The 14,366-nt window shown below is 40.3% G+C and overlaps 2 protein-coding genes across 6 annotated transcripts; one reads left to right on the forward strand and one right to left on the reverse strand.

Annotated features, from left to right (window-relative positions):
* Positions 1 to 1,714: 1,714 nt before the first annotated feature.
* LOC111153931 (HYLS1, centriolar and ciliogenesis associated) lies at positions 1,715 to 12,146 on the reverse strand. Of its 5 annotated transcripts, none has more exons than XM_022513255.1 (4): positions 12,085 to 12,146; positions 10,124 to 10,173; positions 4,226 to 4,283; positions 1,715 to 2,983 (listed from the first exon to the last, which is right to left on the reverse strand). In XM_022513255.1, the coding sequence occupies exons 3-4, from the start codon at positions 4,237 to 4,239 to the stop codon at positions 2,056 to 2,058; spliced, it is 942 nt and encodes a 313-aa protein (XP_022368963.1). In that variant the 5' UTR covers positions 4,240 to 4,283; positions 10,124 to 10,173; positions 12,085 to 12,146; the 3' UTR covers positions 1,715 to 2,055. The 5 variants fall into 5 exon arrangements, with proteins under 5 accessions (XP_022368963.1, XP_022368962.1, XP_022368964.1 ...); XM_022513254.1 differs by having other exon boundaries at positions 4,226 to 4,341; XM_022513256.1 differs by lacking the exon at positions 12,085 to 12,146 and adding an exon at positions 11,723 to 11,778 and having other exon boundaries at positions 1,715 to 2,980; positions 4,226 to 4,341.
* LOC111153930 (pseudouridylate synthase 3) lies at positions 4,563 to 7,825 on the forward strand. The gene is made up of 4 exons (XM_022513251.1): positions 4,563 to 5,285; positions 5,399 to 5,964; positions 6,859 to 7,049; positions 7,191 to 7,825. Exons 1-4 carry the CDS (start codon positions 4,911 to 4,913, stop codon positions 7,499 to 7,501), a joined length of 1,443 nt encoding a protein of 480 aa, XP_022368959.1. The 5' UTR covers positions 4,563 to 4,910; the 3' UTR covers positions 7,502 to 7,825.
* Positions 12,147 to 14,366: the final 2,220 nt, after the last annotated feature.

Consider the following 14,366-nt stretch of genomic DNA (forward strand, 5'->3'; position numbering starts at 1 on the left):
TGGAAGTGGGATCTTGCTTAGGACCCTGTTTTTGTATCCGGTGCTTTTTGAAACTGGCAGAAACTCACAACAGTAGGAACTTAGTTCGACTCTTAGAGGGCCCTTGGACTTGAAGTCTCTGCTGTCTTTTGTTTGCTCATAAAACTAAATACTAGTAGAGGTCGGGATTCCAGTAGTATGTGGGGAGGGAGGCGTGGCCAGTTTTTTCAAATTGGGAGATTGCTTTCCACGCGATTGTTTTTTCACTGTTACTGATCATAAGTGCGTGTCTCCTGGTCCTTTGGCTATTGCTCCTCCTTCCCTCTTTGGTTTAAAATAAGGTTTATCGTTGAAAATGCGTTCTTACTCCGTTACTAATATTTTGACATTTAAATCTTTTTTCATTAAAAAAATGTATTGAAACTCCAGCGATAGCTGATGTTCACAGTCGATGCTCAGCTCACGCACCAGTTCCCTCCTTGTAATTCGGCAGCCCCTTTGCAAGCGTTAGATCGGCTTAGGGCATGCGGTGGTGTGTTGGAGGAAGCTCTGTAGGCTCAGGTCCTCTTTTTGCCACAGATCTTAACCACCTGCTTAAGCCCTTTGGACTAATTCTTTGGTTAAATAATGGTTAAAGTGATCTCAGAAAACTTTTTGTGTTGGTACTTACTGGGCTTTGAGATAATATAAAGCAGGTAGGTCTTAGGTGTAATTTGCATATAAAATGCAATGTGGCTTTTAAGTTTTTGAAAAGTATAAAAACTACCTTTAATCCCACTACGTTTTGATTTTTCCTTGTGCTTTATATGTGCATGTCTGCGACCGTATAGTTTACAGCCTTTTTCATTTAACTTGCACTTTTTTATTAGCTTCCCCTTATTTTCAATGGCTAATATTCTATCTAATCATTTCACTATTGTTGGAGAGTTTGCGGTTTTTACTTATTTGCAGTGAGCATATCTTACATCTATCTTTGAGTCACAATTTCTTTCCCAATAAATGTCTTGCAGTGGAACTGAATGATGTAGCTTAAATATTACAGAGAAGATACATTTTAGCGGATGGTAATGGTCATGGTCAGTTACTCATTTCTACTTTACACAGCTGTTTTCCCTTGAACAAGCTAACTACTTTTGCTCTCACTCTAATTGCTTCAAGTGCTAAAACACAACCTCCAGATTTTAGATGTTCCTCACTGGATCAGAAGCATCAAGAATAGATCCAATTTAAGGTGAACAGAATTAGTGTTTTGGTCCATACCCAAATATGCCATGTTCATTTCGGTATTTGTGTCTACATCTAGTCCCAGATGTTAGTAAATTCTTTTTCAGAGTGACAGGCATAATTTGCAAGAAAATCTCAGTGGCAAATTGTAAAAATCACTGTACTCTAGAAGTGACAGTTGGGAGGGCAATAAATTATTGAAGTAATTCTGAAATAAAACTTTGGTTAGAATCCTGTATGGCATATAATATGGTTATTGAGTATCGATTAAAAAGCATTTAAATTTTCTGAATTTACTGTGTTTCTTTAGTAATGGAGATATGTTGTTACTTTTCTTCATTCCTTTAGGATTGTGTACATAAAGGAGAGTTTTTTGTTCCTTTCCTTTGGCTTGATATTCACATGGTGAGAGTATGATGGGGAGAATGATTGGAGGCAGAGTCATGACCAGTTTTGAGATTATCTTACTTTGGGAAGTATTAATAAGTAAAAATAAGATCAAGTTCACAAAATCCCAATTCTTTAATGAATAAGCTTAATGCCCAGCAACTTTAAAAACAGCAACTCACATTGGCCAAAGATTAAAAACAGTATAGAACAGAAACAGTGCTATCTTGACAAAGGGAATGAGTAGGTCTGTGGCTTTCTCTTACAATTAATGGATTTGAGTGGTAATTTGGAAATGAAGTGGTATTTGATACCAATGTGATAAAGACCAGTGATGGGTGAGGTCCTTACTGTGTAATGTTCCATGGGCTTTCAAGTTAGTTGTTTCTATTTAAATAGAAGAACAGAGATAAAGAACGAGGTTATCCCCAAACAATCCCATAAAAGAGGTTAAAAAAAATTTTTTTAAGAAGGAAAAAGAGGGAAGGGAAGCTTCCTGGGCATGACACCATTTGCAAGGTCACAACGAACACCCCAACGAAGGGCAGACCTTTTCTTCTCAGTTGGCACCAAATAATTGTTTGGAACATAGATGTGCTGAGGTTTGGACTGGGGTTCTGCTCGAGAAAGCATCTGCTCTCTGACACCCCAGCGTAACTCCTTTCTATGATCTTCACCAGGTAACCTCATTGAGTCCCAGTCTCGTTTGTACTCAAAATATCGGGCTACCCGGTCTATCTTGCCTCGGTTTCTGTTCAGCTGGTCCAGCCTTGGGAGGATAAAGGACTTGGGTCGGCTGGCAACAATCAGGTCTTGTTCATAAGCTGGAGGGCCCATTTCTTCTCTTCGTAGATAGCAAATGAGCTGATCTTGAGAAATTCCTTGGTACTCATGTGGTAGATTAAGTTTTTGTGAAATGTCAGCTGGGGATTCCTTGTCTTCATGGAACTGTAGACTCATCAGCCTTTGTCTTAAGTCCCAGAGATCCATATCACTCTCTGTACCAGACTCCGATTCACTGATAATCGACTCATCGGTCACTAATACTTCCCCATCTGGTTTCTTTCGCAACACCTTTCTCTTCATCACTGGCTTTCGGAGTCTTTGGGAGGCCTCGGAGACTGTTTCTGAAGTGGCATTACTTTCTATGTGTGGGTACTGCAGGTGCGTAGGAAAAGCAGGTCGCTTTCCTGGGGTTACTGAAGCTTTACTGTAGGGATCATACTGGATAGGCAGGCCATCTCTCCTGATATCTCCCTCACCCCGCCCTGCACAGATATGGGTAAAAGCTGTAGCGGCTGCCAACATTCGTTCTTCTGGATCCATATTGGCCCATTTTTGTCCATCAGGTCCCGTGAGTTCCTCCATTGGTTCCCCTTCACTGTAGGACCTTCTGCAAGAAAAAAATACCAACCAGATTTCTGTAATTCCCAGTTCTTAAACTCTTCATTCCCTTTTTGTGTACTATTTTATGGTAGTCAGATGGAGAAAGAATGGCTAAGGCAATCATAAATATAAGAGTTATAAAATATGAATTATAGTACAGGGTAACATGGTAACAGTTTGGAGGAAGATTAACTCAGCTGCAGGGAATCCATCATCTGCTTTCATTTCCACTTTCTTCTTATTTGCTCCCACTTTTTTTTTTTTTTTTAAGATTTTATTTATTTATTTGACAGAGATCACAAGTAGGCAGAGAGGCAGGCAGAGAGAGAGAGAGGGAGAAGCAGGCTTCCTCCTGAGCAGAGAGCCCGATGCGGGGCTCGATCTCAGGACCCTGGGATCATGACCTGAGCCGAAGGCAGAGGCTTTAACCCACTGAGCCACCCAGGCGCCCCTTGCTCCCACTTTCTAATGCCTGGTAGTTCCTGCTACCTTTAGTAGCTCCTAGGACAGGACAAGTGAGTTCTGGCATTAAAAAAGCTTGTGACTTGGGGCACCTGGGTGGCCCAGCTGGTTAAGCGTCTGACTCGGTTTTGGCTCATGAGATCAAGGCCTTCATCTGCCCAGGGTCAGATTGAGATTCTATCTCTGTACCTGCTCACACTTTCTCTCACAAGAAAAGCAGTGATATGCATATAAATACTTCTGTATTAAGCAAATTAGCCCTTTACCATAATTATTTTTCTTCCAAGTTTGTTGTTTACCTTCTGATTTTATTTTTTGCTTGTCCAACTTTCAATTTTAGGTAGTCATATTTTTTTTTCTACAGTTTCTGTGCTTCTGCAGGATCTTACTTAGAAATGCTCTTCCCATTACAAAACTATAAAAAAGGTTTTCTTCTAGTACTTTTATAGTTCCTTTTTTTTTTTTTCCCTGTATTTAAACTTTTAATCATCATAGATACAAGAAACTCTTCAAGGCCAAAAATTAAATGAGCTGCCATGAATTAGATAACATGGCCTTAGCAGAGATTTGGAGACAGTCCATAACTAAAGTGGCTGTCAGTCATAGATTGTCTAGCACTGTCCTACATTTAAGGATATAGTATATTCGTCCCCATATTTTTGAAATACAGCAGAAATTTCGACATCTTAATTACATTTTCCTGACTCTACTAACTGCTAGAGTTACAAAATATAAATTCAGTTTGACTTTAAAAAAAAAAAAAAAAAAGCCAAGTGATGTTTATTACCTTTTTTCTGCCATCAAAATTGCTTAGAGTGGGAAAATCTTGACTTCAGGCTTTATTTCTAATATGAAGTACAATCATTGATAAGTTTCATCAATCAGGCTAGTCTACTGTAGCACCTTTAAAGACAGAACTGAGTATTAGATGTTAGAACATACAAGCTACTAATTTTATCTGAAATATTGGAAAGTTAGTAGAAAAAGAGTAGACATATATTCTTTATAAACAGTTTTATGATTAGAAAGATTGGACAAGTATAATGAAAAATAAGAAGGAAATGTTTTAAGGAAGAAATATCAGTAACATCAGTCCTTAAATCATCTCAGCTAATGAAGGAGAGAGAGAAATGGGATCTACAGACATTTTCCCTAAATTCTGACTAAACTTTAACAACACCAGCTATTTCTTAATACCCCCCTTCCTTTTCACCTGTGAACTGGCCAGACAGGATGGAAATGAAGAATGTGGATGATCAACCCACAATAATTAAGTCAATGCTTATCTCCCTGGACAGAAGCAAAATATATCCTTTAGGCATTAAATTAAATCTTAGGTATTATTTGCACATAATTCAATGATACTGACATCATCAAAATAATTCACATTGAAACTGTTGTGTCCTTTTACTCTCTTTTCAGGCAGAGTGGACCTATATGATTCCTTTATTCCTGGGGCTGATTGTCTTATCATGGCTGAAAATGACATAGATAGAACCCAGACTGAGAAACTCCTAAAACGAGTACAAGAACTGGAGCAGGAGGTACAAAGGCTTAAAAAAGAGCAGGCTAACAACAAAGATTCAAATGTGAGAGAAAATTCTTTAGCAGCTGGAAAAGCTAAGCGTGCATTTGATTTCAGTGCTCATGGTCGAGGACATGTAGCCCTAAAGATAGCCTATCTGGGCTGGGAATACCAGGGCTTTGCCAGTCAGGAGAACACAAACAATACAATTGAAGAGAAACTGTTTGAGGCTCTAACAAAGACTCGACTAGTAGAAAGCAGACAGACGTCCAACTATCACCGGTGCGGGCGAACAGACAAAGGAGTTAGTGCCTTCGGACAGGTAAGAGCCACTATGTTCTTTCTCAAAGCCAGCAACACCAAGATACTCTAGGTGTTACATATTAAGAATTCAGATTGTGTCTCCAAAACAAATATTTTTCTTTAATTCCACAGGTGATTTCTCTCGATCTTCGTTCCCACTTTCTGAAGGGCAGGGCTTCAGAGGATTGTAATGGAAAAGATGATGTCTACAATGCTGCTAAAGAGATTCGCTATACCCACATTCTCAATCGGGTACTCCCTCCAGACATCCGTGTGCTGGCCTGGGCCCCTGTGGAACCTAGCTTCAGTGCTAGGTTCAACTGTCTGGAGCGGACTTACCGCTATTTTTTCCCTCGTGCTGATTTAGACATTGTAACCATGAACTATGCAGCTCAGAAGTACGTTGGCACACATGATTTTAGGAACTTATGTAAAATGGATGTAGCCAATGGAGTTATAAATTTTCAGAGGACTATTTTGTCTGCTCAAGTACAGCTAGTGGGCCAGACCCTGGATGAGGAGACATGGCAAGAACCTTTCCAGTTATGTCAGTTTGAAGTGATTGGCCAGGCATTCCTTTATCATCAAGTCCGCTGTATGATGGCTATCCTTTTTCTGATTGGCCAAGGAATGGAGAAGCCAGAGATTATTGATGAGCTCCTGAACATAGAGAAAAACCCCCAGAAACCTCAGTACAGGTAAGTTAAAAACAAAACAAAAAAACCAAAACAACTGTTGCCTTTAGAATATTTTTAAATATATTAAACATTTTATATAACTAAAGGTTAACATATCTTCCTCTCCCAACAATTGTCTGATTAACTAGGTCACTTATTTTGTCTTCATGAGGAATTTAATCTATCTTGTAGAATGTTATAAACATGCAGGAGGGCTATCTTTATCTTCTCTCGTTGTTCTGTACCATTAGTAAGAAATAGGTGTTGGTACCAGGCCCCTTAAATAAAGTAACATTCATTTCTAAATTTTTTTTCCCCTGAATTTATGCTGAGAGGTATTATTTTTAGATTCTGGTGAAGTTTGAAGGTAAGGATTCCAACTATTCCTATTAAATCTTCCTTGCTCTACATTATTGTACTTTTGAATTTTTCCTAATTTTCAGTGTTGGAAATGGTAGGAAAGATGGAAAGAATAGTCAGACAAAATTTTCTTTTAAGAGCAGGCTGAAGTCAGATCAACCAACAATTCATTCCTAAGCAGTGAAATCTACTTTTTACTTCATACCATAGAAAATTAACAAATTTGGAAAAATATTAAAAAATAATTTCATAGCATTATGGTTGAGACGAGTCAGCTCACTTGTAGGTGACCTGTTACCACTGAAATTTACCCTAATATAGATCAAGCCTAACTAGTTGATCTATGGTTTGTTGTTTTTTCTTTCTCTTAATTATAAAGTTATTCAAGGTGAGGGATCATTTTTTTTATTTATCTTTTACTCGATACTGATGAAGTTTCCCCCCCTCCTTTTAAACCAGTTGCCTACCCCCCCAACCTTGTTCTTAAAATACAAGGCTGTTAAATGGCTGCTGTGTATTTTCACACTCTCGTTTCTTATCTCTTTTCTTCTCTAGTATGGCCGTAGAATTTCCTCTAGTCTTGTATGATTGTAAGTTTGAAAATATCAAGTGGATTTATGACCGGGAGGTTCAGGAGTTCAATGTTACCCATCTACAACAACTATGGGCTAATCATGCTGTTAAAACACACATGTTGTATAGCATGCTACAAGGACTGGACTCCGTTGCAGTACCCTGTGGGACAGGTATGACAGGAAAATCCTAGGATACAATCACTTACTAGAACTAAAGTTATATGGGCTGTGGGGGGAGGAAGGTTATATAACATTTGGAGGTGATTCTATTGTGGTATGCATCCGTGTAATAGCTGATTGTATATATTATAGGACCAAAGATGGATGGAGTGATAGAATGGAGAAATGTTAAGCCCTCTGTCATAAAGCAGACCAGTGCCTTTGTAGAAGGAGTGAAAATGCGCACATATAAACCCCTAATGGATCGTCCTAAATGCCAAGGATTAGAATCCCGGATCCAGCATTTTGTACGTAGGGGACGCATCGAGCACCCACCTTTATTCCACGAGGAAGAAACAAAAGCCAAAAGGGACTGTGATGATACAATGGAAGAAGAAAATACTCTTTTGGAGAAACCAACAAAGAGAGTCTGTGTTGATACAGAAATTAAAAACATCAGTTAACTCTAACAGGATCTAGGAGGCAAGAACTAGCGAGTGGTAGGTGAACAGAAAAGAAATACAACATAGCATGTACTGCAAGTCCTAAAATTCAGATGATTAGTTCTTTGAAAAAACGAAACAAAAAAAAAACCATCCCCCTGCAAACCCAAAGACTATTAAACCCTATAAAGCAAGTTTTAGCCTGAATAAGGGTTCAAACATTCTCATTCCTCCCCAAAAGGATTAAGAGATAGATGCAAAAAGCAGTTGTGAAATGGAGACTTTAAATACTCATGGGAACTTGTGCCTTGTGTTCAAATTTATTAAAGCCTGATTCTGTAAGCATCTAATTTGTTATGCTGTCTTTTTAAAAAACCAATGAGATATTCACTACTCATCTGAATTCTCATAAAGAGCTTTGCCTGAGTGTCTTATTTTTTAAGAGAGAAAGTAAAAGTAAGAAATTTAGTTAACTATTTGGTACATTTGTTTACGAAAGGCACACTATGACACAAAAGTGACCTAAGTGAATAAAGCTTATAAGGCTTATCAGTCTAGTGCTGTGAGCCACAAACAGTCCTGGTTAGTCTTTTTTTTTTTTTTTTTTTTTTTAATAGATTTTATTTATTTGAGAGAGAGAGCACAAACAGCAGGAAGTGGGAGAGGGAGCGCGATGTGGGACTCGATCCTAGGACCCTGGATCACGACCTGGGCAGAAACCAGATGCTCAACTGACTGAGCCTCCCAGGCGCCCCCATCTTTTTCTTCTTTAAAACCTTGTACATATGTTAAAAAAAAAGCTTAGTTCATGGGCCATATAAAAATAGGCCATAGAGTTTACCACCCCCTGGCACAGTGGTTTAAGGAAAACTCTTAAAAAGAGATTTCCCAGCTAAATCTTGCAGAACAAGGGAGAGCCAGTTAAAGTTGGTATAAAGAAGCAGAACGTTGGGGCGCCTGGGTGGCTCAGTGGGTTAAACCTCTGCCTTCGGCTCAGGTCATGATCTCAGAGTCCTGGGATCGAGCCCCACATCGGGCTCTCTGCTCAGCAGGGAGCCTGCTTCCTCCTCTCTCTCTGCCTGCCTCTCTGCCTACTTGTAATCTGTCTGTCAAATAAATAAATAAAATCTTAAAAAATCAAATAAAAATCTTAAAAAAAAAGAAGCAGAACGTTAAGTGTGTCCAAGGCAGAAGATGCAGTTTGTATAAAGCATGAGAGAGAGCAAGTAACTGTAAATAATGCCTGCAAGTAACTGTAAATACAGGAGTATGGCTTGACACTGACAAGAGCATAGTTTAGGAAAGGAGCAAGGGTCATGTCTGTAGAGTCCTGTAGGCCTCCTGAAAAAAGCTTAATTTTTTTTTTAAGATTTTTTTTTTTAAAGATTTTATTTATTTATTTGACAGAGGTCACAAGTAGGCAGAGAGGCAGGCAGAGAGAGAGGAGGAAGCAGGCTCCCCGCTGAGCAGAGAGCCCGATGCGGGGCTCGATCCCAGAACCCTGGGATCATGACCTGAGCCGAAGGCAGAGGCTTTAACCCACTGAGCCACCCAGGCGCCCCAAAAGCTTAATTTTCATCTTGAGAGGCCACTGAAAAAAAATACAGTCAGGGATGCAGAAATACTGCTCTGATTATGGTGTGGATTAGAAGAGGGCAAGACAGTGGTACCACATAGGAGCCTGTTAGAATAATCAAGGAATTAGATGATGATGGCCTAGACCAGATTGATAGTAAGGGGGATGGAAAGAAGTAGATGAATTTTGAAATTAAGAAAGGAGAAACAGTGTTTTATGGTTGACTAAATGTGAGGTTCAAAAGTAGGGTGGCTTTCAGGATAACACCTAGGTTTCAGACTTAAGCACATCTAAGACACAAGGGACAGGAAAATAAGGTGGGGTTTTGTTCTCAAAGATCATAAGTAACCCTCAAAATATTAACACCAGTATTTACTCAAGAGTTCAAAGTTCTTTTAAAATGATACACTAGAACTTATAGCCATTAAAATAATAAACATCAAATGAACTCATATACCTTTTGCCTCAATTTTCATCACTGCAGAGTGTAACACTTCTGTACATCTATGAATTATATTGTATATTTGAGATTCAAAGTCTTACCAATCAACAAATTGTTCCTACTTAGGTTCAAAACTCTAGGGATACAAATATGGTTTATACCCTCAAGCTGCTAGCTAAGACAACATATGGGACAATTACAAAGAATATCAACATGTACAGAGTTAACTGATGCTGTGTAAGTGCCACAGAAGCTTAGTAGTGGATGGGCCAAAGACACAAGACTTCACTGAAAAACTTTCAGGTTTAGAATGTAAAATAGTAGAAAAGTCAAGTGACCTTGTCATACTGAAGACACATCATAGCTTTTACATTCTAGCAGAGTAGGAACGGAAAAGATCCTCATGGATCTTAGAGATGGGAAAATAGTGGTACAAAATAACTAAGCTTTATTCTTACTAGCCAGTTGCACAACCCAGGTCATCTAGATTTTGAATCAGGTCATTGGTTTTTGGAACCTGATTTACCAACATTTCATAATGCCCCGAATGTTCTTAAAGTATTGCTTTCTCCTTTAATTCTGATGTAAGGACAAACCAAAACATTTCATTTTTTCAATTTCCTACCTTATTTCAGTGTACCTCCACTGCCATTAGTTTTCAAGTTAAAGAAAAACCTGGAAAGAGAACAGAGTTTATGAAATCACTATTTAAAAAAACATCAATTCAGGGCGCCTGGGTGGCTCAGTGGGTTAAAGCCTCTGTCTTCGGCTTGGGTCATGGTCTCAGGGTCCTGGGATCAAGCCCCGCATGGGGCTCTCTGCTCTGCGGGGAGCGTGCTTCCTCCTCTCTCTGCCTGCCTCTCTGCCTACTTGTGATCTCTGTCAAGTAAATAAATCTTAAAAAGAAAAAAAAAAAACAAAACCATCAACTCTAGGGGCACCTGGGTGGCTCAGTCATTTGGGCAACTGGTCATGATCCAGGGTCCTGGAATCAAGCCCTGAGTTGGGCTCCCTGCTCGACAGGAAGCCTGCCACTCCCCTTGCTTGTGCTCTGTCAAATGAACAAATAAAATCTAAAAACAAACAAAAAAAAATCAACTCTACAGAAATGATACATGAGACAAAAAACACTAAAATCCATGCTTGGGAGATTCTATAGAGGCAAAGGAGTTAGAGGATCAAAGTCTTAATAATATATTAAGTAAAATCTAGTAGAATAGGCATTTAGTGATATTTTTTGGTAGTTACCATAGATAAACTTTGGACAATCATCATAGATGAAGCAATGATGAATCCCAAAATGTAACTTTGCAAAAGTACCTAAGTTATCTGAATATTTGTAATTTTAATTTCATATTTTAATTTGTAATTTCAGCTTCTGACTCAAGATAGGGACTAATAACTGACTGAAGAGTCCTTCGATCTTCCTTTCTTCACTGGAAAAGTGGAATTATTCCAATAGGTGGTGAGGTTTAAATGAGATTATACACATTATATATGCATATGTAACATGCAATATATTTTATATGTAAGATACATATATAAATAAAATGGTACTCTGTGAGAAGTATTACACCATTTATTTCAATGTTCATGCAATACAAAACTACCTACTGAAGAGCTAAATAAAGCAGGGACAGAAATGAAATAGGACTCTGCCCGGGCTATGAAGATCTCCAACACGGAAGCCCTGAGAGCGTTTTTTTTTGTTTTGTTTTGTCATGGCATATGTACTATATATTAAGTGATTAACCTGTTATCTTCTTTGCATTTAAATTACGCACTCTCATTCCTTTTCTTGAATGTATGAAGATGGATATTCGTAAATAAGAAGTATAAACTTTAGTAAAGCCCACAGGTAACTATAAATTATTACTTTTTAATACAAAGACCTGATAATCCTTTCCCTTTACTTAGGGGGAAACTTTCACATAGAAGATAGAGCAGCTTATATTTTGCAGATTATCTAGTATTTTTTTTTAAAGTACGTTCGTACCTCTTAAATTTATTTCTAAAAACAATGGGGCTGTATAACTTTATAATCCGAAAAAAGGTGTATTTTCATCTGGGGTAGGACTATAGGGTTCTTCGATTTTCCACGCTATCCTAACTCATTAGGGAGAGAGGTGCACGAACCGTGACACCTAGAAGTTCACAAAGGGCGTAACCAGGGGTTGGGAAGACTCTGGTTCCCGCAAGACAACAAAGACGATCGTGTGCCCACCTGGCCCCGGGCGTGGTCGTCGCCTCGGATGCTCGCGGCCTCCGGGGAACCTGGCTCCCTCGCGGCACCGCCCCCCGCCGCCCTCTGGGCCACCGACATGCAGCCGCTGCAGCCACCGGGCAGGCAGTGGGCGCCCACGGTGACCTCGAGGGGCTCAGACGTGCCAAGGGCACAGCAGGACAGAGCTTACACCTGCCTTGGGGAGCAGAAAACCTGGGTTCAGCAGGGATCTCAGGCGTTTCCCAGCCCCGCCAGGGGGTAAACTCCCATTCAGCACTTTTCAAAACCCGACCTCTCCACAGCAGCCGGCAGCCAGCCCTCCCGGGACCGTGCGCCCCCTATTCCAGTCCGTGCCGGCTTACCTGCCCCGCCAAGGTCCGCTCGCCGCACCGAGTCCGGGCTGGCCAAGCACCGCAGGCTTCCGTTAGTGTCCCGTAGCTCGCGCAGGCGCACAGCCTGCCCACGCGCCGAGGCCTCAGTTAACCGCCCCGCAGCCGCGGTTTAAACCAGAAGAGCGAACCCGAGGCCTCGGCACCGCCCTCTAGCCTTCCTATTGGCTCTAAGGGTTGTCGTCTTCCATGTCTACATTATGATTGGTGCTCATTTTCTCTTGTCCTTCCCCGACTGGCGGGAGGAAGCCCGGGATCTGAGGCGTAGATTCGGGAATGCTCCCCCTTCGTTGTACCGGTGCGTTACCCGGAACCGTGTCTGCGTCGCCTTCAGGCGCACGGGTAGGGAATGAGGGGACTCTGTAACCTTCGTTAACGGCCAGTTAGCTGGGGTTTGGCAGGGGCGGCCTTAGCGTTCAATCCACCTGAGTGGACGGCGTCTCCACTCTTCTCAACTCCGGATGGCTGCCGGGGTGGGTGGCGTCGGCAGAGAAAGCACTCGGAGCTCAGCTGGAGCCATCTCCAGCGATCCGCCTCTTCAGACGGTCCACCTGGGTTCTGGCCCACGCAGGTTCTGTTTAAAAACACAGACCGCACTGAGTGCTTTCGGGGACTCCCAAGGCTGGCGGACCCAATGTCGTGGGTCCTGTCCCTACCGATGTTCGTCTGCACCCGTGCTCCAGCCACACTGACTTCTTGCTAGAACAGCGCTCGCGGTTTTCCTCCCAAATGCCCCTGTCTACTCCCTTCCCATATTTTATTCTTTAAAAACAAAAATGTTTTTGGTATATGTACCCGCTTTGGGAATCACTGAGGATGAGATCTAGAAAAGAAAATCCCTAGATGTCCCTACGACTCGATGTTCTAGTCATTGCCCTGAACAGTTTGTCCTCCAAGGCTGAGCGTTCTGTATCCCACTTCACACAAGCGGGCAGGTGCCGGTTGACAAATTTATATTATTTCTTAAACCCAGGATTCAGTGAGAGGGAGCGGGTATTATTTCATCCTTTTTCTCCAATCACTTTCCCCCCTTAGAGGTGGCCTTTGCACGACCTCTAAGTCACTTTGGATTTGTTGGGGAGTAAGAAAAAGGAATAAACAATATGGCAGAAAGTGGGTTGTAAAGATTTGAATGACCCTACCCCCTAAATCTCCAATATTAACACTACTTTAGTACCACACATTCTTTTCTTTCCTCATGAGTAAATATCCCTTGTTCCAGTTTGGTCATCTTATACCTGTATGATTTTTCTTTGACATCAAATCTCCCTAATCTGTCTTGAAAAGAAGAGCACAGTCATTTTTCTTACCTGTTGCTTTGATCATTCCACATGCTCCTTACCTCCACCATCAGTTATCTTCTTGTTATCTTTTATGATAAAGTTTGATCTTTGAAAACCTTTATATCTATTTCCTGTCATATTTCAAGTGGTATCTTTTGTTCAACTCAACCCTTGTGTTTTGGTGGACCACTTCATGCTCCAATTTTGCCTAGATCTGATTTAATAATCTTCATGATTCTCTGAAATCCACTGAACCCAGGTCAAGAAACCTTAACCAAGGCCATCTAAAATTGAGTATATGGAAGAAAATCCTATTCTTAAAAACCATATTGTGTCCATAAAAACATAAAGGAAACTTCCAAACACATAAAAAAAAAATCGTATATAAGGAAGCCCCATGAACTTAGTGCCTAGTTCCAATAATTATTAACTCATGATCAGTCTTGTTGCTTCTATATCACTATCCATGTACCTCCTCTTGTATCATTTTGAAGCAAGTATCAGGTATCTAGAATCTATAAATACTACAATATGATTACTTAAAAAAAGGACTTTTTAAAAGCATAACCACAGTACTATTATCACACCTAAAATAGCTAAGGTATTTCCTTAATATCATCAAATAGCCAGTGTTCAATTTTCTACTTGTCTCATTTATTTTTTTCTTTACTTTGCTTGTTTGAACCAGGATCCAACCAAGTATATACATTGTGATTGGTTGATCTTTTAAGTTTCTTTTATAAGTTCCTCCTCCCTTCTTGTGCAGTTTGTTGAGAGAACCATGTTGTTGGTCCTGTGGAGTTTCCCATAATCTGGATTTTGCTGATTAACACAGTTTAATATGGTTTCCTTACCTTTTGGTTATAACAGCTCTCGTTCAGATGTTTTCCTTCTTAGGATTAGCTGTTTATTAACCCAGCAGCAGTTTTATCTTTGTCTTGAAATAATACTTTTAGCTGGTTATATTGTCAT

Source organism: Enhydra lutris, unplaced genomic scaffold (assembly GCF_002288905.1).
Source record: "Enhydra lutris kenyoni isolate GAN:26980312 unplaced genomic scaffold, ASM228890v2 scaffoldscaffold34, whole genome shotgun sequence".
Lineage (NCBI taxonomy): Eukaryota > Metazoa > Chordata > Mammalia > Carnivora > Mustelidae > Enhydra > Enhydra lutris.

What these genes read in the sequence shown, in the direction of transcription:
- LOC111153930 (XM_022513251.1), top strand. Translation starts at nt 4,911, where the DNA reads ATGGCTGAAAATGACATAGATAGAACCCAGACTGAGAAACTCCTAAAA. An exon ending in GAGTTAGTGCCTTCGGACAG is followed by an intron (nt 5,286 to 5,398) that starts GTAAGAGCCACT and finishes TTAATTCCACAG; the next exon opens with GTGATTTCTCTCGATCTTCG. An exon ending in CCCCAGAAACCTCAGTACAG is followed by an intron (nt 5,965 to 6,858) that starts GTAAGTTAAAAA and finishes TTTCTTCTCTAG; the next exon opens with TATGGCCGTAGAATTTCCTC.